Source organism: Pleurodeles waltl, chromosome 11 (genome assembly GCF_031143425.1).
Source record: "Pleurodeles waltl isolate 20211129_DDA chromosome 11, aPleWal1.hap1.20221129, whole genome shotgun sequence".
NCBI classification, from domain to species: Eukaryota; Metazoa; Chordata; class Amphibia; order Caudata; family Salamandridae; genus Pleurodeles; species Pleurodeles waltl.
The window spans coordinates 736,727,408-736,749,555 of NC_090450.1; the positions used below are offsets into that span (position 1 = coordinate 736,727,408).

A 22,148-nucleotide genomic window follows, 5' to 3' on the forward strand; every position below is an offset into this window, starting at 1 on the left:
TAGTGTTGCAAAATAAGGCTGTCACACTAAGCATAAAACTGGACCTTATGGGGAATAATATTGAAATGACAAAGGGCAAAGTCAAAGAGGCTGCGAACTGGATTAGCATATTGGAAGATGCATGATGATGGAACGTTACAGATCAGAACGTTGCTACAATCTGACACATAATGAAAAAGATGACCAATAGAAGCTCTATTTTCCTTACTGATAGTGTTATACCTGACATCCTTGGTGTGGTATTCCCCAACACATATTGCCTTTACCCCTTATTTTTGCTGAAACCGTTTTTGTTAGGATTAGGTCTCTGTGCACTTCACCTGTGCCAATTAGAGGTACAGTGCTTGTGCTCTCTCCCTAAAACATGGTAAAATTGGCCTACACCTAGTTGGCACTTTACTCCATGGTGATATTAGTAATCTAAAAGTTTTCCTTTTTCTTGCTTTCTTTCCTTCTTTTTTGCTTACTTTCTTTCTTTTTTCTTATTTTCTTCTCCTTTCTATCCTTCCTTCTTTCTTCCCTTATTTTCCTATTTCTTGCTTTCTTTCTTTTTTGCTGCACTTTACTTCTTTCTTCCTTCATTTCTTTTTTCTTACCTTAATTTCTTGTCTTTCTTTCCCTTTTATTTCCACATTTGTTTCTTTATTGCCTTCTTTCTTCCTTTCCCTTTTCCTTCTCTCTTTCCTTCTTTCCTGCCTTCTTTCCTTCTTTTTCCTTTTTTGCTCCTTTTTTTTCCTGCTTTCTTTTTTCTTTCCTGCTTTCTTTTCTTCTTGCCAGATTTCATATCACTTTTCTTCCTTTCTTTCATTTCTTTCTCCCTTCTTCCCTTCCGTTTTTCTGTCTTTCTATCCCTCTTTCTTGTTTTAATTCTTTCCTTCCAGTTTTCTTTTCTGCTTTCTTTGCTGCTTTCTTTCCTTCATTAAAGCTTACTTTCATTTGATCCTGCTTTCTTTCTTGTCTTCTTTCAGTCTTTCTTGCCTTCTTTCTTTGTATTTTTCTTTCCTTCTTTCATTCTTCTCTTTCACTCATTCCTTCTTCCTACTTTCTTGCTTTTTTCCTTCTTTCCTGCTTTCCTACTTTCTCCCGTTCTTTACTTCCTTCTTATGTTCCTTCTTTCTTTTCTTCTTGTCTTCCTATCTTTCTTTCTTTCCTTTCTTTCTTCCTTCTTTATTTCCATCCTTTAATCTTTCTTTCTTTCCTTTGGTCTTTGTTTCTTACATTCCTTTTTTCCTTCCTTCTTTCTTGACTATTAATACTTGTAAGTCACCCTTACGGTAGGCCTTAAAGAATCATTGGGCAGGGTGCATAGTATTTAAAACGTAGCGCATGTATGCTTCAGTTCTACAGGTCTTGACATAGAAAAACTACTAAGGTGGTATTTGTAGGAAAGTACCATCTTGCCTGGCATGTTACCCCCATATTTCACTGTATATATGTTGTTTTAGTTGTATGTGTCACTGGGACCCTGCCAGCCAGGGCCCCAGTGCTCATAAGTGTGCCCCATATGTGTTACCTGTGTTATGACTAACTGTCTCACTGAGGCTCTGCTAATCAGAACCTCAGTGGTTATGCTCTCGCATTTCTTTCCAAATTGTCACTAACAGGCTAGTGACCAATTTTACCAATTTACATTGGCATACTGGAACACCCTTATAATTCCCTAGTATATGGTACTGAGGTACCCAGGGTATTGGGGTTCCAGGAGATCCCTCTGGGCTGCAGCATTTCTTGTGCCACCCATAGGGAGATCTGACAATTCTTACACAGGCCTGCCAGTGCAGCCGGAGTGAAATAACGTCCACGTTATTTCACAGCCATTTACCACTGCACTTAAGTAACTTATAAGTCACATATATGTCTAATCTTTACCTGGTAAAGGTTGGGTGCTAAGTTACTTAGTGTGTGGGCACCCTGGCACTAGCCAAGGTGCTCCCACATTGTTCAGGGCAAATTCCCCGGACTTTGTGAGTGCGGGGACACCATTACCCGCGTGCACTATACATATGTCACAACATATGTATAGCGTCACAATGGTAACTCCGAACATGGCCATGTAACATGTCTAGGATCATGGAATTGTCACCCCAATGCCATTCTGGCATTGGGGAGACAATTCCATGATCCCCCGAGTCTCTAGCTCAGACCCGGGTACTGCCAAACTACCTTTTCAGGGGTTTCACTGCAGCTGCTGCTGCTGCCAACCCCTCAGACAGGTTTCGGCCCTCCTGGGGTCCAGCCAGGCTTGGCCCAGGAAGGCAGAACAAAGGACTTCCTCAGAGAGAGGGTGTTACACCCTCTCCCTTTGGAAAAAGGTGTCAGGGCTGGGGAGGAGTAGCCTCCCCCAGCCTCTGGAAATGCTTTGAGGGGCACAGATGGTGCCCATCTCTGCATAAGCCAGTCTGCACCGGTTCAGGGATCCCTCAGCCCTGCTCTGGCGCGAAACTGGACAAAGGAAAGGGGAGTGACCACTCCCCTGACCTGCACCTCCCCTGGGAGGTGCCCAGAGCTCCTCCAGTGTGCTCCAGACCTCTGCCATCTTGGAAACAGAGGTGCTGCTGGCACACTGGACTGCTCTGAGTGGCCAGTGCCAGCAGGTGACGTCAGAGACTCCTTCTGATAGGCTCCCTCAGGTGTTGCTAGCCTATCCTCTCTCCTGAGTAGCCAAACCTCCTTTTCTGGCTATTTAGGGTCTCTGCTTTGGGGAATTCCTTAGATAAAGAATGCAAGAGCTCATCAGAGTTCCTCTGCATCTCTCTCTTCACCTTCTGCCAAGGAATCGACTGCTGACCGCGCTGGAAGCCTGCAAAACTGCAACAAAGTAGCAAAGACGACTACTGCGACCTTGGAACGCTGATCCTGCCGCCTTCTCGACTGTTTTCCTGGTGGTGCATGCTGTGGGGGTAGTCTGCCTCCTCTGTGCACTAGAAGCACTGAAGAAATCTCCCGTGGGTCGACGGAATCTTCCCCCTGCAACCGCAGGCACCAAAGAACTGCTTCACCGGTCCTCTGGGTCTCCTCTCAGCATGACGAGCGAGGTCCCTTGAACTCAGAAACTCTGTCCAAGTGACTCCCACAGTCCAGTGACTCTTCAGTCCAAGTTTGGTGGAGGTAAGTCCTTGCCTCCCCACGCTAGACTGCATTGCTGGGAACCGCGTGTTTTGCAGCTACTCCGGCTCCTGTGCACTCTTCCAGGATTTCCTTTGTGCACAGCCAAGCCTGGGTCCCCGGCACTCTAACCTACAGTGCACGACCTCCTGAGTTGTCCTCCGGCGTCGTGGGACCCTCTTTCGTGACTTCGGGTGAGCTCCGGTTCACTCCACTTTGTAGTGCCTATTCTGGCACTTCTGCGGGTGCTGCTTGCTTCTCAGTGGGCTCCTTGTCTTGATGGACGCCCCCTCTGTCTCCTCACGCAATTGGCGACATCCTGGTCCCTCCTGGGCCACAGCAGCATCCAAAAACCCTAACTGCAACCCTTCCATCTAGCAAGGCTTGTTTGCGGTCTTTCTGCACGAAAATACCTCTGCACGACTCTTCACAGCGTGGGACATCCATCCTCCAAAGGGGAAGTTTCTAGCCCTTGTCGTTCTTGCAGAATCCACAGCTTCTACCCTCCAGTGGCAGCTTTTTTGCACCCACAGCTGGCATTTCCTGGGCATCTGCCCACTCCCGACTTGATCGTGACTCTTGGACTTGGTCCCCTTGTTCCACAGGTACTCTCGTCAGGAAATCCATTGTTGTTGCATTGCTGGTGTTGGTCTTTCTTGCAGAATTCCCCTATCACGACTTCTGTGCTCTCTGGGGAACTTAGGTGCACTTTGCACCCACTTTTCAGGGTCTTGGAGTGGGCTATTTTTCTAACCCTCACTGTTTTCTTACAGTCCCAGCGACCCTCTACAAGGTCACATAGGTTTGGGGTCCATTTGTGGTTCGCATTCCACTTCTAGAGTATATGGTGTGTGTTGCCCCTATCCCTATGTGCCCCCATTGCATTCTATTGTGACTATACATTGTTTGCACTGTTTTCTATTGCTATTACTGCATATTTTGGTATTGTGTACTTATATCTTGTGTATATTTGCTATCCTCATACTGAGGGTACTCACTGAGATACTTTGGCATATTGTCATAAAAATAAAGTACCTTTATTTTTAGTATATCTGTGTATTGTGTTTTCTTATGATATTGTGCATGTGACACTAGTGGTACTGTAGGAGCTTCACTCGTCTCCTAGTTCAGCCTAAGCTGCTCTGCTAAGCTACCTTTTCTATCAGCCTAAGCTGCTAGACACCCCTCTACACTAATAAGGGATACCTGGACCTGGTGCAAGGTGTAAGTACCCCTTGGTACTCACTACAAGCCAGGACAGCCTCCTACAGTATTTCACTGTTGCAAGGCTATTTCTCCCATAAATTAACTCTGGTTTACCTTATTACACTTAATAACTGACAACGTCAGTTTGAGACCAGCTCGAGAAATATATTTCCACTCAAATAAATTGTAATTTAAAATCCTGTTCAATGGTAAAGTCGGATTTTAAGTTACTACTTTTAAAAACATGCCGTTCTCTTAATGTACAGGGTCGCATGACTGTAAACAGCTCTCCTGATGTGGGTTGTGTATTCTCTCCCCATATGGGGATAAAAGAGGCCAGGGTGTGAGAGGAGTGGGTCTTCCTGACCAGACAAGATGGCTGGGGATGGCTGGATCTTTGCCCTGATTGCTCTTCAATGGGCCCTACGTGCAGCGCACACAAGGGAACCTGCCACCGCACCTACACTTGCCTTTGTTACTCTTGACTGTTTGGAGTCAGACCAAGGAGGATAGCTGACCAGAACCAGTCTTTGTAGTAAGCCTGCAAATTCTACCACACAAAGACGGATACCAGTGGCTCCTTCAGAACCTCTCATCAGAACACTACTGGACCTGAGGAAGATTCAGAAAAAGGTCTGCCCTGCTGTCTGAGAAGGGAGATTGGACTTGCTTGTCTTGAACCCAAGCTCCCCAGAAGTGACTGAAAAGTACGCTAGCTGACCTGTTTGAGCTACAGCTACCCAAGTGGTGCCCCCCAGGTCCTGACCCTTGGCTGGCGTCAGAGTGTACTCCTTCTGACCTCAACATGAAGATGAAGACACAGAAGATTTGGGCTCCTCACGACCACATAGGGTGCCACGAAATGACCATACACGATAACCACCAATTCAAAGCTCCAGTGAAACCTGCAATTTGCGTTAACAAAGAATGTCCGCAAAGACCACCAAAGTTAAGCTCCAGTGAGACCTGCAGTTCCTCCTGACAGCCCATGTCAAATGCCAATAACATCAACAATTGACTGTTCATGCCACAACAGTGACTGTCTGTGGTACCTGACCTTCTGCTTACGCCGACAATGACCTTCATGCAGCCCTAGCCAACACAAACAGCAATTTCTCTAGCAGACTTGAGAAGGTAACTCTTTAGTGGCTGCACCTGGTCTTTATATCCAACCCAGGCTCTATCACAGTAAGCCTGAACTTGTGACTTTACCTAGAGCGACCAGATGGCCACAAGTATTGCTTTGTACTTTTTGTGATATTTTCATCTGAAATTTAACAAATTTGTAACTCCAGTTCTACTGAGTGGATTTTTGTCATATTGGTGTCATTTTATTTAACACATTGTATTCTATTTTTCTAAATTGGGTTTTTGTGTGTTTTGTTTTCACTTTATTACTGCTTTAGTGCTTCATAAATACTTTCACATTGCTTCTAAGTTAAGCATGATTGCTCTTGTGGCAAGCTACCAGAAGGTTAAGCACAGGTTTATTTAGTGACTTGTGTGGTTCAACCTGAAAATTATTGTGTTTATTATTTGAGTGGGGCTTCCACTCTCCTCAACCAATAACCCAATTTCTTACAGATAAGCAGGTAATATGATAAACAACAAAACACAGCAGAGGGTCCTAGCGCATTCTGGTACAGAGATTCTACCTCAAACAGTTCATACTAGTTCTGCAATGAAGCCATACACTTGAAATTACATGGACTGTGTAAGGAAATGCCTCCTTGGCATGGTTGCCCCCTGACTTTTTGCCTTTGCTGATGCTATGTTTACAATTGAAAGTGTGCTGAGGCCTGCTAACCAGGCCCCAGCACCAGTGTTCTTTCCCTAACCTGTACTTTTGTATCCACAATTGGCAGACCCTGGCATCCAGATAAGTCCCTTGTAACTGGTACTTCTAGTACCAAGGGCCCTGATGCCAAGGAAGGTCTCTAAGGGCTGCAGCATGTCTTATGCCACCCTGGAGACCTCTCACTCAGCACAGACACACTGCTTACCAGCTTGTGTGTGCTAGTGAGGACAAAACGAGTAAGTCGACATGGCACTCCCCTCAGGGTGCCATGCCAGCCTCTCACTGCCTATGCAGTATAGGTAAGACACCCCTCTAGCAGGCCTTACAGCCCTAAGGCAGGGTGCACTATACCATAGGTGAGGGTACCAATGCATGAGCATGGTACCCCTACAGTGTCTAAACAAAACCTTAGACATTGTAAGTGCAGGGTAGCCATAAGAGTATATGGTCTGGGAGTCTGTCAAACACGAACTCCACAGCACCATAATGGCTACACTGAAAACTGGGAAGTTTGGTATCAAACTTCTCAGCACAATAAATGCACACTGATGCCAGTGTACATTTTATTGTAAAATACACCACAGAGGGCACCTTAGAGGTGCCCCCTGAAACTTAACCGACTATCTGTGTAGGCTGACTAGTTCTAGCAGCCTGCCACAAACCGAGACATGTTGCTGGCCCCATGGGGAGAGTGCCTTTGTCACTCTGAGGCCAGTAACAAAGCCTGCACTGGGTGGAGATGCTAACACCTCTCCCAGGCAGGAATTGTCACACCTGGCGGTGAGCCTCAAAGGCTCACCTCCTTTGTGCCAACCCAGCAGGACACTCCAGCTAGTGGAGTTGCCCGCCCCCTCCGGCCAGGCCCCACTTTTGGCGGCAAGGCCGGAGAAAATAATGAGAATAACAAGGAGGAGTCACTGGCCAGTCAGGACAGCCCCTAAGGTGTCCTGAGCTGAGGTGATTCTAACTTTTAGAAATCCTCCATCTTGCAGATGGAGGATTCCCCCAATAGGGTTAGGATTGTGACCCCCTCCCCTTGGGAGGAGGCACAAAGAGGGTGTACCCACCCTCAGGGCTAGTAGCCATTGGCTACTAACCCCCCAGACCTAAACACGCCCTTAAATTTAGTATTTAAGGGCTACCCTGAACCCTAGAAAATTAGATTCCTGCAACTACAAGAAGAAGGACTGCCTAGCTGAAACCCCTGCAGCGGAAGACCAGAAGACGACAACTGCCTTGGCTCCAGAAACTCACCGGCCTGTCTCCTGCCTTCCAAAGATCCTGCTCCAGCGACGCCTTCCAAAGGGACCAGCGACCTCGACATCCTCTGAGGACTGCCCCTGCTTCGAAAAGACAAGAAACTCCCGAGGACAGCGGACCTGCTCCAAGAAAGGCTGCAACTTTGTTTCCAGCAGCTTTAAAGAACTCTGCAAGCTCCCCGCAAGAAGCGTGAGACTTGCAACACTGCACCCGGCGACCCCGACTCGGCTGGTGGCGATCCAACACCTCAGGAGGGACCCCAGGACTACTCTGATACCGTGAGTACCAAAACCTGTCCCCCCTGAGCCCCCACAGCGCCGCCTGCAGAGGGAATCCCGAGGCTTCCCCTGACCGCGACTCTTTGCATCTAAAGTCCCGACGCCTGGGAGAGACCCTGCACCCGCAGCCCCCAGGACCTGAAGGACCGGACTTTCACTGGAGAAGCGACCCCCAGGAGTCCCTCTCCCTTGCCCAAGTGGAGGTTTCCCCGAGGAACCCCCCCCTTGCCTGCCTGCAGCGCTGAAGAGATCCCGAGATCTCTCATAGACTAACATTGCGAACCCGACGCTTGTTTCTACACTGCACCCGGCCGCCCCCGCGCCGCTGAGGGTGAAATTTCTGTGTGGACTTGTGTCCCCCCCGGTGCCCTACAAAACCCCCCTGGTCTGCCCTCCGAAGACGCGGGTACTTACCTGCAAGCAGACCGGAACCGGGGCACCCCCTTCTCTCCATTCTAGCCTATGTGTTTTGGGCACCACTTTGAACTCTGCACCTGACCGGCCCTGAGCTGCTGGTGTGGTGACTTTGGGGTTGCTCTGAACCCCCAACGGTGGGCTACCTTGGACCAAGAACTGAACCCTGTAAGTGTCTTACTTACCTGGTAAAACTAACAAATACTTACCTCCCCTAGGAACTGTGAAAATTGCACTAAGTGTCCACTTTTAAAACAGCTATTTGTGAATAACTTGAAAAGTATACATGCAATTTTGATGATTTAAAGTTCCTAAAGTACTTACCTGCAATACCTTTCGAATGAGATATTACATGTAGAATTTGAACCTGTGGTTCTTAAAATAAACTAAGAAAAGATATTTTTCTATATAAAAACCTATTGGCTGGATTTGTCTCTGAGTGTGTGTACCTCATTTATTGTCTATGTGTATGTACAACAAATGCTTAACACTACTCCTTGGATAAGCCTACTGCTCGACCACACTACCACAAAATAGAGCATTAGTATTATCTATTTTTACCACTATTTTACCTCTAAGGGGAACCCTTGGACTCTGTGCATGCTATTCCTTACTTTGAAATAGCACATACAGAGCCAACTTCCTACATTGGTGGATCAGCGGTGGGGTACAAGACTTTGCATTTGCTGGACTACTCAGCCAATACCTGATCACACGACAAATTCCAAAATTGTCATTAGAAATTGATTTTTGCAATTTGAAAAGTTTTCTAAATTCTTAAAAGACCTGCTAGGGCCTTGTGTTAGATCCTGTTTAGCATTTCTTTTAGAGTTTAAAAGTTTGTAAAAGTTTGAATTAGATTCTAGAACCAGTTGTAGATTCTTAAAAAGTATTCCAACTTTTAGAAGCATAATGTCTAGCACAGATGTGAATGTGGTGGAACTCGACACCACACCTTACCTCCATCTACAGATGAGAGAGCTAAGGTCACTCTGTAAACTAAAGAAAATAGCAATGGGCCCCAAACCTACCAAAGTACAGCTCCAGGAGCTTTTGGCAGAGTTTGAAAAGGCCAACCCCTCTGAGGATGGCAACTCAGAGGATGAAGATAGTGACTTGGAGGGAAATTCCCCCCCTCCAGTCCTACTTAGGGAGAGCAGGGCTTCTCAAGCCCTGACTCCACAAATAATAGTCAGAGATGCTGGTTCCCTCACAGGAGGGACCAACAACTCTGAAATCACTGAGGATAACTCCAGTGAAGAGGACATCCAGTTAGCCAGGATGGCCAAAAGATTGGCTTTGGAAAGACAGATCCTAGCCATAGAGAGGGAAAGACAAGAGATGGGCCTAGGACCCATCAATGGTGGCAGCAACATAAATAGGGTCAGAGATTCTCCTGACATGTTGAAAATCCCCAAAGGGATTGTAACTAAATATGAAGATGGTGATGACATCACCAAATGGTTCACAGCTTTTGAGAGGGCTTGTGTAACCAGAAAAGTGAACAGATCTCACTGGGGTGCTCTCCTTTGGGAAATGTTCACAGGAAAGTGTAGGGATAGACTCCTCACACTCTCTGGACAAGATGCAGAATCTTATGACCTCATGAAGGGTACCCTGATTGAGGGCTTTGGATTCTCCACTGAGGAGTACAGGATTAGGTTCAGGGGGGCTCAAAAATCCTCGAGCCAGACCTGGGTTGACTTTGTTGACTACTCAGTGAAAACACTAGATGGTTGGATTCAAGGCAGTGGTGTAAATAATTATGATGGGCTGTACAATTTATTTGTGAAAGAACACCTGTTAAGTAATTGTTTCAATGATAAACTGCATCAGCATCTGGTAGACCTAGGACCAATTTCTCCCCAAGAATTGGGAAAGAAGGCGGACCATTGGGTCAAGACAAGGGTGTCCAAGACTTCAACAGGGGGTGACCAAAAGAAAGGGGTCACAAAGACTCCCCAGCAGAAGGGTGATGAGACAACCAAAACTAAAAATAGTAAAGAGTCTTCTACAGGCCCCCAAAAACCTGCACAGGAGGGTGGGCCCAGAGCCTCTTCACAAAACAATGGGTACAAGGGTAAAAACTTTGATCCCAAAAAGGCCTGGTGTCATAGCTGTAAACAGCATGGACACCAAACTGGAGACAAGGCCTGTCCCAAGAAAGGTTCCACTCCAAACCCCCATCCAGGTAACACTGGTATGGCTAGTCTCCAAGTGGGATCAACAGTGTGCCCAGAGCAAATCAGGGTCCACACTGAAGCTACTCTAGTTTCTGAGGGTGGGGTGGATTTAGCCACACTAGCTGTCTGGCCGCCTAACATGCAAAAATACAGACAGCAACTCTTAATTAATGGGACTAGAATAGAGGGCCTGAGGGATACAGGTGCCAGTGTCACCATGGTGACAGAGAAACTGGTTTCCCCTGGCCAATACCTGACTGGAAAAACTTACACAGTCACCAACGCTGACAATCAGAGAAAAGTACATCCCATGGCAATGGTTACTTTAGAATGGGGAGGGGTCAATGGCCTGAAGCAGGTGGTGGTCTCCTCAAATATCCCAGTGGACTGTCTGCTTGGAAATGACCTGGAGTCCTCAGCATGGGCTGAGGTAGAGCTAAAAACCCATGCAGCAATGCTGGGTATCCCTGAACTGGTGTGTGTGAAAACAAGAGCACAGTGCAAGGCACAGGGTGAAAAAGTAGAGCTGGAGTCTGGAAAAATGGCCCAGCCTACCAAGAGAACAGGAAAGTCAGTTGGGAAGCCAACTGCAACACAGCAAAAGAAAGGGAACCTCTCTTCTCAGGAAGAAGTTCTGCCCTCTGAGGGAACTGAGCCTTTGGAGCTTGAACCTTATCAGGTTGAGCTCTTAGGCCCAGGGGGACCCTCAAGGGAGGAGCTGTGTAAGGGACAAGAAACCTGTCCCTCTCTTGAAGGCCTTAGGCAGCAAGCTGCTGAAGAGTCCAAAGGCAAGAAAAATGGAACACATAGGGTCTATTGGGAAGATGGGCTCCTGTACACTGAGGCCAGAGACCCCAAACCTGGTGCCACTAGGAGAGTGGTAGTGCCTCAGCTGTTCAGAGAGTTCATCCTAACATTGGCCCATGACATTCCCCTTGCTGGACATTTGGGACAAACCAAGACGTGGGAGAGGTTAGTCAACCACTTCTACTGGCCCAATATGTCCAACATGGTTAAGGAGTTTTGCCTCTCCTGCCCCACCTGTCAAGCCAGTGGTAAGACAGGTGGGCACCCAAAGGCCCCCCTCATTCCACTTCCAGTGGTGGGGGTGCCCTTTGAAAGAGTGGGTGTGGACATAGTTGGTCCACTGGAACCTCCCACAGCCTCAGGAAATATGTATATCCTGGTAGTAGTGGATCATGCTACCAGGTATCCTGAAGCTATTCCCCTTAGGTCGACTACTGCCCCTGCAGTAGCCAAGGCCCTCATTGGTATCTTTACCAGAGTGGGTTTCCCTAAGGAGGTGGTGTCTGACAGAGGTACCAACTTCATGTCAGCATACCTAAAGCACATGTGGAATGAGTGTGGAGTGACTTATAAATTCACTACACCTTACCATCCACAAACTAATGGCTTAGTTGAGAGATTCAACAAGACATTAAAGGGCATGATCATGGGGCTCCCAGAAAAACTCAAAAGGAGATGGGATGTCCTCCTGCCATGTCTGCTTTTCGCTTACAGGGAGGTACCACAGAAGGGAGTAGGGTTCTCACCCTTTGAACTTCTGTTTGGTCATCCTGTAAGGGGACCACTTGCCCTTGTTAAAGAAGGCTGGGAGAGACCTCTCCATGAGCCTAAACAGGACATAGTGGACTATGTACTTGGCCTTCGCTCTAGAATGGCAGAGTACATGGAAAAGGCAACCAAAAACCTTGAGGCCAGCCAACAGCTCCAGAAGTTTTGGTATGACCAAAAGGCTGCACTGGTTGAGTTCCAACCAGGGCAGAAAGTCTGGGTTCTGGAGCCTGTGGCTCCCAGGGCACTCCAGGACAAATGGAGTGGCCCTTATCCAGTACTAGAAAGGAAGAGTCAGGTCACCTACTTGGTGGACCTGGGCACAAGCAGGAGCCCCAAAAGGGTGATCCATGTAAACCGCCTTAAGCTCTTCCACGACAGGGCTGATGTCAATCTGTTGATGGTAACAGATGAGGATCAGGAGGCAGAGAGTGAACCTCTCCCTGATCTTCTGTCATCAGACCCAAAAGATGGTACAGTAGATGGAGTGATCTACTCAGACACCCTCTCTGGCCAACAGCAAGCTGATTGTAGGAGAGTCCTACAACAGTTTCCTGAACTCTTCTCCTTAACCCCTGGTCAGACACACCTGTGTACCCATGATGTGGACACAGGAGACAGCATGCCTGTCAAGAACAAAATCTTTAGACAGTCTGACCATGTTAAGGAAAGCATCAAGGTGGAAGTCCACAAGATGCTGGAATTGGGAGTCATTGAGCGCTCTGACAGCCCCTGGGCTAGCCCAGTGGTCTTAGTCCCCAAACCTCACACCACAGATGGAAAGAAAGAGATGAGGTTTTGTGTGGACTACAGAGGGCTCAATTCTGTCACCAAGACAGATGCTCATCCAATTCCAAGAGCTGATGAGCTCATTGATAAATTAGGTGCTGCCAAATTCCTAAGTACCTTTGACTTGACAGCAGGGTACTGGCAAATAAAAATGGCACCTGGAGCAAAAGAAAAGACAGCATTCTCCACACCTGATGGGCATTATCAGTTTACTGTTATGCCCTTTGGTTTAAAGAATGCCCCTGCCACCTTCCAAAGGTTGGTGAATCAAGTCCTTGCTGGCTTGGAGTCCTTTAGCACAGCTTATCTTGATGATATTGCTGTCTTTAGCTCCACCTGGCAGGATCACCTGGTCCACCTGAGGAAGGTTTTGAAGGCTCTGCAATCTGCAGGCCTCTCTATCAAGGCATCCAAATGCCAGATAGGGCAGGGAACTGTGGTTTATTTGGGACACCTTGTAGGTGGAGGCCAAGTTCAGCCACTCCAACCCAAGATCCAGACTATTCTGGACTGGGTAGCTCCAAAAACCCAGACTCAAGTCAGGGCATTCCTTGGCTTGACTGGGTACTACAGGAGGTTTGTGAAGGGATATGGATCCATTGTGACAGCCCTCACTGAGCTCACCTCCAAGAAAATGCCCAAGAAAGTGAACTGGACTGTGGACTGCCAACAGGCCTTTGACACCCTGAAACAGGCAATGTGCTCAGCACCAGTTCTCAAAGCTCCAGATTATTCTAAGCAGTTCATTGTGCAGACTGATGCCTCTGAACATGGGATAGGGGCAGTTTTGTCCCAAACAAATGATGATGGCCTTGACCAGCCTGTTGCTTTCATTAGCAGGAGGTTACTCCCCAGGGAGCAGCGTTGGAGTGCCATTGAGAGGGAGGCCTTTGCTGTGGTTTGGTCCCTGAAGAAGCTGAGACCATACCTCTTTGGGACTCACTTCCTAGTTCAAACCGACCACAGACCTCTCAAATGGCTGATGCAAATGAAAGGTGAAAATCCTAAACTGTTGAGGTGGTCCATCTCCCTACAGGGAATGGACTTTATAGTGGAACACAGACCTGGGACTGCCCATGCCAATGCAGATGGCCTTTCCAGGTTCTTCCACTTAGAAAATGAAGACTCTCTTGGGAAAGGTTAGTCTCATCCTCTTTCGTTTGGGGGGGGGTTGTGTAAGGAAATGCCTCCTTGGCATGGTTGCCCCCTGACTTTTTGCCTTTGCTGATGCTATGTTTACAATTGAAAGTGTGCTGAGGCCTGCTAACCAGGCCCCAGCACCAGTGTTCTTTCCCTAACCTGTACTTTTGTATCCACAATTGGCAGACCCTGGCATCCAGATAAGTCCCTTGTAACTGGTACTTCTAGTACCAAGGGCCCTGATGCCAAGGAAGGTCTCTAAGGGCTGCAGCATGTCTTATGCCACCCTGGAGACCTCTCACTCAGCACAGACACACTGCTTACCAGCTTGTGTGTGCTAGTGAGGACAAAACGAGTAAGTCGACATGGCACTCCCCTCAGGGTGCCATGCCAGCCTCTCACTGCCTATGCAGTATAGGTAAGACACCCCTCTAGCAGGCCTTACAGCCCTAAGGCAGGGTGCACTATACCATAGGTGAGGGTACCAATGCATGAGCATGGTACCCCTACAGTGTCTAAACAAAACCTTAGACATTGTAAGTGCAGGGTAGCCATAAGAGTATATGGTCTGGGAGTCTGTCAAACACGAACTCCACAGCACCATAATGGCTACACTGAAAACTGGGAAGTTTGGTATCAAACTTCTCAGCACAATAAATGCACACTGATGCCAGTGTACATTTTATTGTAAAATACACCACAGAGGGCACCTTAGAGGTGCCCCCTGAAACTTAACCGACTATCTGTGTAGGCTGACTAGTTCTAGAAGCCTGCCACAAACCGAGACATGTTGCTGGCCCCATGGGGAGAGTGCCTTTGTCACTCTGAGGCCAGTAACAAAGCCTGCACTGGGTGGAGATGCTAACACCTCTCCCAGGCAGGAATTGTCACACCTGGCGGTGAGCCTCAAAGGCTCACCTCCTTTGTGCCAACCCAGCAGGACACTCCAGCTAGTGGAGTTGCCCGCCCCCTCCGGCCAGGCCCCACTTTTGGCGGCAAGGCCGGAGAAAATAATGAGAATAACAAGGAGGAGTCACTGGCCAGTCAGGACAGCCCCTAAGGTGTCCTGAGCTGAGGTGATTCTAACTTTTAGAAATCCTCCATCTTGCAGATGGAGGATTCCCCCAATAGGGTTAGGATTGTGACCCCCTCCCCTTGGGAGGAGGCACAAAGAGGGTGTACCCACCCTCAGGGCTAGTAGCCATTGGCTACTAACCCCCCAGACCTAAACACGCCCTTAAATTTAGTATTTAAGGGCTACCCTGAACCCTAGAAAATTAGATTCCTGCAACTACAAGAAGAAGGACTGCCTAGCTGAAACCCCTGCAGCGGAAGACCAGAAGACGACAACTGCCTTGGCTCCAGAAACTCACCGGCCTGTCTCCTGCCTTCCAAAGATCCTGCTCCAGCGACGCCTTCCAAAGGGACCAGCGACCTCGACATCCTCTGAGGACTGCCCCTGCTTCGAAAAGACAAGAAACTCCCGAGGACAGCGGACCTGCTCCAAGAAAGGCTGCAACTTTGTTTCCAGCAGCTTTAAAGAACTCTGCAAGCTCCCCGCAAGAAGCGTGAGACTTGCAACACTGCACCCGGCGACCCCGACTCGGCTGGTGGCGATCCAACACCTCAGGAGGGACCCCAGGACTACTCTGATACCGTGAGTACCAAAACCTGTCCCCCCTGAGCCCCCACAGCGCCGCCTGCAGAGGGAATCCCGAGGCTTCCCCTGACCGCGACTCTTTGCATCTAAAGTCCCGACGCCTGGGAGAGACCCTGCACCCGCAGCCCCCAGGACCTGAAGGACCGGACTTTCACTGGAGAAGCGACCCCCAGGAGTCCCTCTCCCTTGCCCAAGTGGAGGTTTCCCCGAGGAACCCCCCCCTTGCCTGCCTGCAGCGCTGAAGAGATCCCGAGATCTCTCATAGACTAACATTGCGAACCCGACGCTTGTTTCTACACTGCACCCGGCCGCCCCCGCGCCGCTGAGGGTGAAATTTCTGTGTGGACTTGTGTCCCCCCCGGTGCCCTACAAAACCCCCCTGGTCTGCCCTCCGAAGACGCGGGTACTTACCTGCAAGCAGACCGGAACCGGGGCACCCCCTTCTCTCCATTCTAGCCTATGTGTTTTGGGCACCACTTTGAACTCTGCACCTGACCGGCCCTGAGCTGCTGGTGTGGTGACTTTGGGGTTGCTCTGAACCCCCAACGGTGGGCTACCTTGGACCAAGAACTGAACCCTGTAAGTGTCTTACTTACCTGGTAAAACTAACAAATACTTACCTCCCCTAGGAACTGTGAAAATTGCACTAAGTGTCCACTTTTAAAACAGCTATTTGTGAATAACTTGAAAAGTATACATGCAATTTTGATGATTTAAAGTTCCTAAAGTACTTACCTGCAATACCTTTCGAATGAGATATTACATGTAGAATTTGAACCTGTGGTTCTTAAAATAAACTAAGAAAAGATATTTTTCTATATAAAAACCTATTGGCTGGATTTGTCTCTGAGTGTGTGTACCTCATTTATTGTCTATGTGTATGTACAACAAATGCTTAACACTACTCCTTGGATAAGCCTACTGCTCGACCACACTACCACAAAATAGAGCATTAGTATTATCTATTTTTACCACTATTTTACCTCTAAGGGGAACCCTTGGACTCTGTGCATGCTATTCCTTACTTTGAAATAGCACATACAGAGCCAACTTCCTACAGACTGTGTTACAATATCTGGGCATGTTTGAGAGTTGTCGGCTATCCATATGTCTCAATCCTCCTGCTGTGTCTTTAAGCCCTGATCAATTTAACATAGGGTCTCATCCAAAATGTCTCATTGTTTCAAGTATGTTATTTTACATTTGCTGCTTATTCTAATTCCTCAGTGACAAGAGAAAACTCAGTGGCTTAGAGCTCAGAAAGATGTGAATCTGACAAAAATGTCAAAAGTGAACTGGGAGTCCCACCCACAGAACATTGTTTTTGTGGGGAGAATGGCGAGGGCAAAAGGGCTAGTCCAAAGTCCACATTTCAGTGGAAGACACCTTAATGCTCTGACTGTGACCAACAGTAAATATCAAAGAAGGGTGCTGCTGGTGCTGGATAAAGACTCCAGGTATACTAAATATCAGGGTTACGGATCTCATGATCACATGTTTGCACCTGAAGATAATAGATGGTATCGGCAGCTACAGAACCTGGAGCATCTGATCCATGCATGGTTCCCAATCTAGGTAATTGAGATCTAAGCTTAATGTTATTTCAGGTCTTTATAGCATGATTTCACAAGAACAATATGCTGTAGAAAGATAATAGTTAAGATCTGAAATCAAGCTGAGCAGCGCCAGTTTGCAGGTCACTACTATAGCATTAAGTATAGATACAGTGGTCTTTGGAATCATCCAATGAGTACTACCCCCTCCTTTCATGCTACTGGCTAATTAATTGTATCATTCCACCTTACATGAAGTGCTTCCATTGGAAGGCATAAGGGGCTTTAACTTCTGAAGAGTACTCTCAATCATCACTCTGTTTGTTGCATTCAGTTCTTCATCTCCTATATGTACATTTACAAAAACAACCCTTTGCTGCTTTATCCCCAGCATTGGTAAAGCCATTAGGGCAAGTTTTAATTATATTAGCAGTTCCTCTGTACTCAACATGTATAAACAGCATTTGTGGATGCCTATGTTTACGTACATTGGCACGCTCAAGCCTAATATGATGATTTTGCCAATGTTTCTTCTACGTCGTATCCTTTGCAGTGGTTATCTGCTTAATTGATTCCTGTATGTATAATCATGGCTGCATTGTAGAAAACGAACACCTTGACTTTGATAACGATGGTATTTTGTTTCTGCTGACCGACATGTTCGAGGGTCTGACAAGACAAACAGAGATAACTGGTAAGAAGATGGAACCTCAGGAAAAAATAATGTACCTACAAGCGAGAACTAAACATCTTATGGCACTAGTAGTTTATAAACTTCTCCCCAGGAATAATATTCATACATTCAATAGGAAGACTTCTGCAGATTAAGGGCCACATAGACCTTACTGTTAGTGACAGTGTTTTACGTGAAGCACATTCAAGCCCACCCAGAACAGAAAGTTTCAAACAGGCTTTGTGGTGGGCGTCGATGTTGGTAGACATTCCTTGCGAAGTATGTCACCTGCATTGGGTCCAACAATAAAGTATGCTGCAGACATTCATGTCGAAAGACTTTCATCATGCAGCATATCATTGGTAATTGGAGATAATCGCAAACTGCATTCATGATGTTTTTAACACTAACCTTAAATATTTTAAGAACATTTGTTTTTTTCTAAGTATTTTTTCTAAAGATGTTTGTATATAATTCTTGTCTGTCTTGTGCCGATGGGACTCACCCACCAAAAGCACCAATAAATGTATCTATCTAGCTGTATAGCCTAGCTTACTGAACACAATCGGTGTTTCTGCTTTATTTTGTACATTTCTGATTATTTCCAGAAGTGTTGATCAGATGGCCCGTCCATATATCGTTGTCCATATGATGCGCAGCTGTATCCCTTCTTCTCAGTTTACCACTCATTGTCATGTACAATAGAGCTTGGCAGACACATGGGTCTGACCACGTCACACGCTTGGTGATGATTGAGCTGTGTGATGGATCATTGTGGGGCGCACTGTGATATCTTAAAGCGCGCCCACCAGTTTTCTGTTCATTTTAGGACGTTATATATACCTTGACAGTGTTCTTAACTGTTCTGATGCAGGATGATGCTATTACAGCTGTTCAATCAATTGATTGCCCTTTTCTGTGCCACAGGGTGCCAAAGCTTTGTCTCTCGCACTGGTGACCAACACATTCATTGTGAAGTTAAACCTCAGTGATAACTCCTTGGAGGGAGAGGGCGCAGCGGCAATCGCAGAGATGTTGAAGGATAACTGTTACATTACAGGTTTGTCTAACCCTAAAACCTATGATAAATATGTATTGCTCTGCATGAAAATGGAAACAGTATGGAATATGCTGACACACCCCCTCACCAGGGACCCTCTAAGCCTGTGAAACTGATGAATACGATCAAATTGAGTACAGAGCACTAACAGCTGTCAAGGTTCTGACCACTAACAGCTGACAACAGTCTGAGCACAGAACACTGAGATCTGACCACATCCTAGGCCCAACCAACTGACATCTGATAACATTCTGAACCCTACTCTCTGAGTACGGATCCGAGAACTGAACACAGAACACTAGCAACTGACAGTGCTCTGTGGAGAGAACACTGAAAGCTGAAAACAACCTTACCCGGAAAGACTGACAGCTGATAATTCTGAAATTTCCGATTCTGGAAAAAAAAACATTCTGAATAGATCATCGGAGAGCTGCCATTGTTCTGAACATAGATCAGTAACAGTTGACAACAATCTAAGCACCGAAACACGATTGTTGAAAATATTCTGAATCATTCATTTCGAGTACCAAGCCCGAGAGCTGTTCAAATTCTGAACAAAGAAAACTAACAGCTTACAAATCTGAGTACAAACACTGACAACAGCCTGATCTCTCAAAACTGACAGCGGACACCGTTCTGAAACCAACTGTAGCAGCCCACAGCCCTGGAGCTGTAACTGTTCTGAATACAGAGCACTAACAGCTGACAACAGTATAGAACACTGAAACCTGACAACAACCTAAGCCCAGAAGACTGACAGGTGGTAACATCGGGAAACCAACATTCTGAATACAGAGCCCGAGAGCTGCACATGTTCTCAACCTAGATCACTAACAGCTGACAACCGTCTGAGCATTACTGCTAATGACATTCTGAAACCAACTTTTTGAGTAAAGAGTCAGAGAGCTGCGCACATTCTAAACACAGAAGACTCGTAGCTGATAACAGACCGACCACAGAAAACGGACAGCGGACAACCATTGAGCCCAGAAGACTGGCAGCTGATAACGTTCTGAAACCAGTTATCTGAATACAGAGCCCAAGAGATGTCACCGTTCTGAACACACAGCACTGATACCTGACAATAGTCTGAGCACAGAACACTGACAGGTGACAACAACCTAATCCCAGAACACTTACTGCTGCTAAACGTCTGAACACTGACAGGTGACAACAACCTAATCCCACAATACTCACACCTGTTAAACTTCTGAACACTGACAGGTGACAACAACCTAATCCCAGAACACTTACTGCTGCTAAACCTCTGAACACTGACAGGTGACAGCAACCTAATCCCAGAACACTTACTGCTGCTAAACCTCTGAACACTGACAGGTGACAGCAACCTAATCCCAGGGCATTTACTGCTGCTAAACTTCTAAACACTGACAGATGACAGCAACCTAATCCCAGAACACTTACTGCTGCTAAACCTCTGAACACTGACAGGTGACAACAACCTAATCCTACAATACTCACAGCTGTTAAACTTCTGAACACTGGCAGGTGACAACAACTTAATCCCACAATACTCACAGCTGTTAAATTTCTGAACACTGACAGGTGACAACAACCTAATCCCAGAACACTTACTGCTGCTGACCGTCTGAACATTGACAGGTGACAACAACCTAATCCCACAATACTCACAGCTGTTAAACTTCTGAACACTGACAGGTGACAACAACCTAATCCCAGAACACTTACTGCTGCTAAACATCTGAACACTGACAGGTGACAACAACCTAATCCCAGAACACTTACTGCTTCTGACCGTCTGAACACTGACAGGTGACAACAACCTAATCCCACAATACTCACAGCTGTTAAACTTCTGAACACTGACAGGTGACAACAACCTAATCCCAGAACACTTACTGCTGCTAAACATCTGAACACTGACAGGTGACAGCAACTTAATCCCACAATACTCACAGCTGTTAAACTTCTGAACACTGACAGGTGACAACAACCTAATCCCAGAACACTTACTGCTGCTAAACCTCTGAACACGGACAGGTGACAACAACCTAATCCCACAATACTCACAGCTGTTAAACTTCTGAACAGTGATTGATGACAACAACCTAATCCCAGAACACTTACTGCTGCTAAACCTCTGAACACTGACAGGTGACAGCAACCTAATCGCAGAGCACGTACTGCTGCTAAACTTCCGAACCCTGACAGGTGACAGCATCCTTATCCCATAACACTTACTGCTGCAAACTTTCTGAACACTGACAGGTGACAACAACCTAATCCCACAATACTCACAGCTGTTAAATTTCTGAATACTGACAGGTGACAGCAACCTAATCCCAGAGCACGTACTGCTGCAAAATTTCTGAACAATGACAGATGACAGCAACTTAATCCCACAATACTCACAGCTGTTAAACTTCTGAACACTGACAGGTGACAACAACCCAATCCTACAATATTCACAGCTGTTAAACCTCTGAACACTGACAGGTGACAACAATTTAACCCCACAATACTCACAGCTGTTAAACTTCTGAACACTGACAGGTGACAACAACCTAATCCCAGAACACTTACTGCTGCTAAACCTCTGAACATTGACAGGTGACAGCAATTTAATCCCACAATACTCACAGCTGTTAAACTTCTGAACACTGACTGGTGACAACAACCTAATCCCAGAACAGTTACTGCTGCTAAACTTCTGAACACTGACAGGTGACAACAACCTAATCCCAGAATACTCACAGCTGTTAAACTTCTGAATACTGACTGGTGACAACAACCTAATCCCAGAACACTTACTGCTGCTAAACCTCTGAACACTGACAGGTGACAGCAACCTAATCCCAGGGCATTTACTGCTGCTAAACTTCTGAACACTGACAGGTGACAGCAACCTAATCCCAGAACACTTACTGCTGTTAAACCTCTGAACACTGACAGGTGACAACAACCTAATCCCAGAACACTTACTGCTGCTGACCGTCTGAACATTGACAGGTGACAACAACCTAATCCCACAATACTCACAGCTGTTAAACTTCTGAACACTGACAGGTGACAACAACCTAATCCCAGAACACTTACTGCTGCTAAACATCTGAACACTGACAAGTGACAACAACCTAATCCCAGAACACTTACTGCTGCTGACCGTCTGAACACTGACAGGTGACAACAACCTAATCCCACAATACTCACAGCTGTTAAACTTCTGAACACTGACAGGTGACAACAACCTAATCCCAGACCATTTACTGCTGCTAAACATCTGAACACTGACAGGTGACAACAACCTAATCCCACAATACTCACAGCTGTTAAACTTCTGAACACTGATTGATGACAACAACCTAATCCCAGAACACTTACTGCTGCTAAACCTCTGAACACTGACAGGTGACAGCAACCTAATCCCAGAGCACGTACTGCTGCTAAACTTCCGCACACTGACAGGTGACAG

The 22,148-nt window shown here is 46.7% G+C and overlaps 1 protein-coding gene across 2 annotated transcripts in view; it reads left to right on the plus strand.

The window, feature by feature from the left end:
- LRRC74B (leucine rich repeat containing 74B) overlaps positions 1–22,148 on the plus strand; it is a 155,434-nt gene that overhangs the window by 49,769 nt on the left and 83,517 nt on the right. For both annotated transcript variants that reach the window (XM_069214434.1, XM_069214435.1), the window contains exon 4: positions 18,562–18,694. In XM_069214434.1, the coding sequence (XP_069070535.1) occupies positions 18,562–18,694 (133 nt within the window). The remainder of the gene's footprint in view (positions 1–18,561; positions 18,695–22,148) is intronic.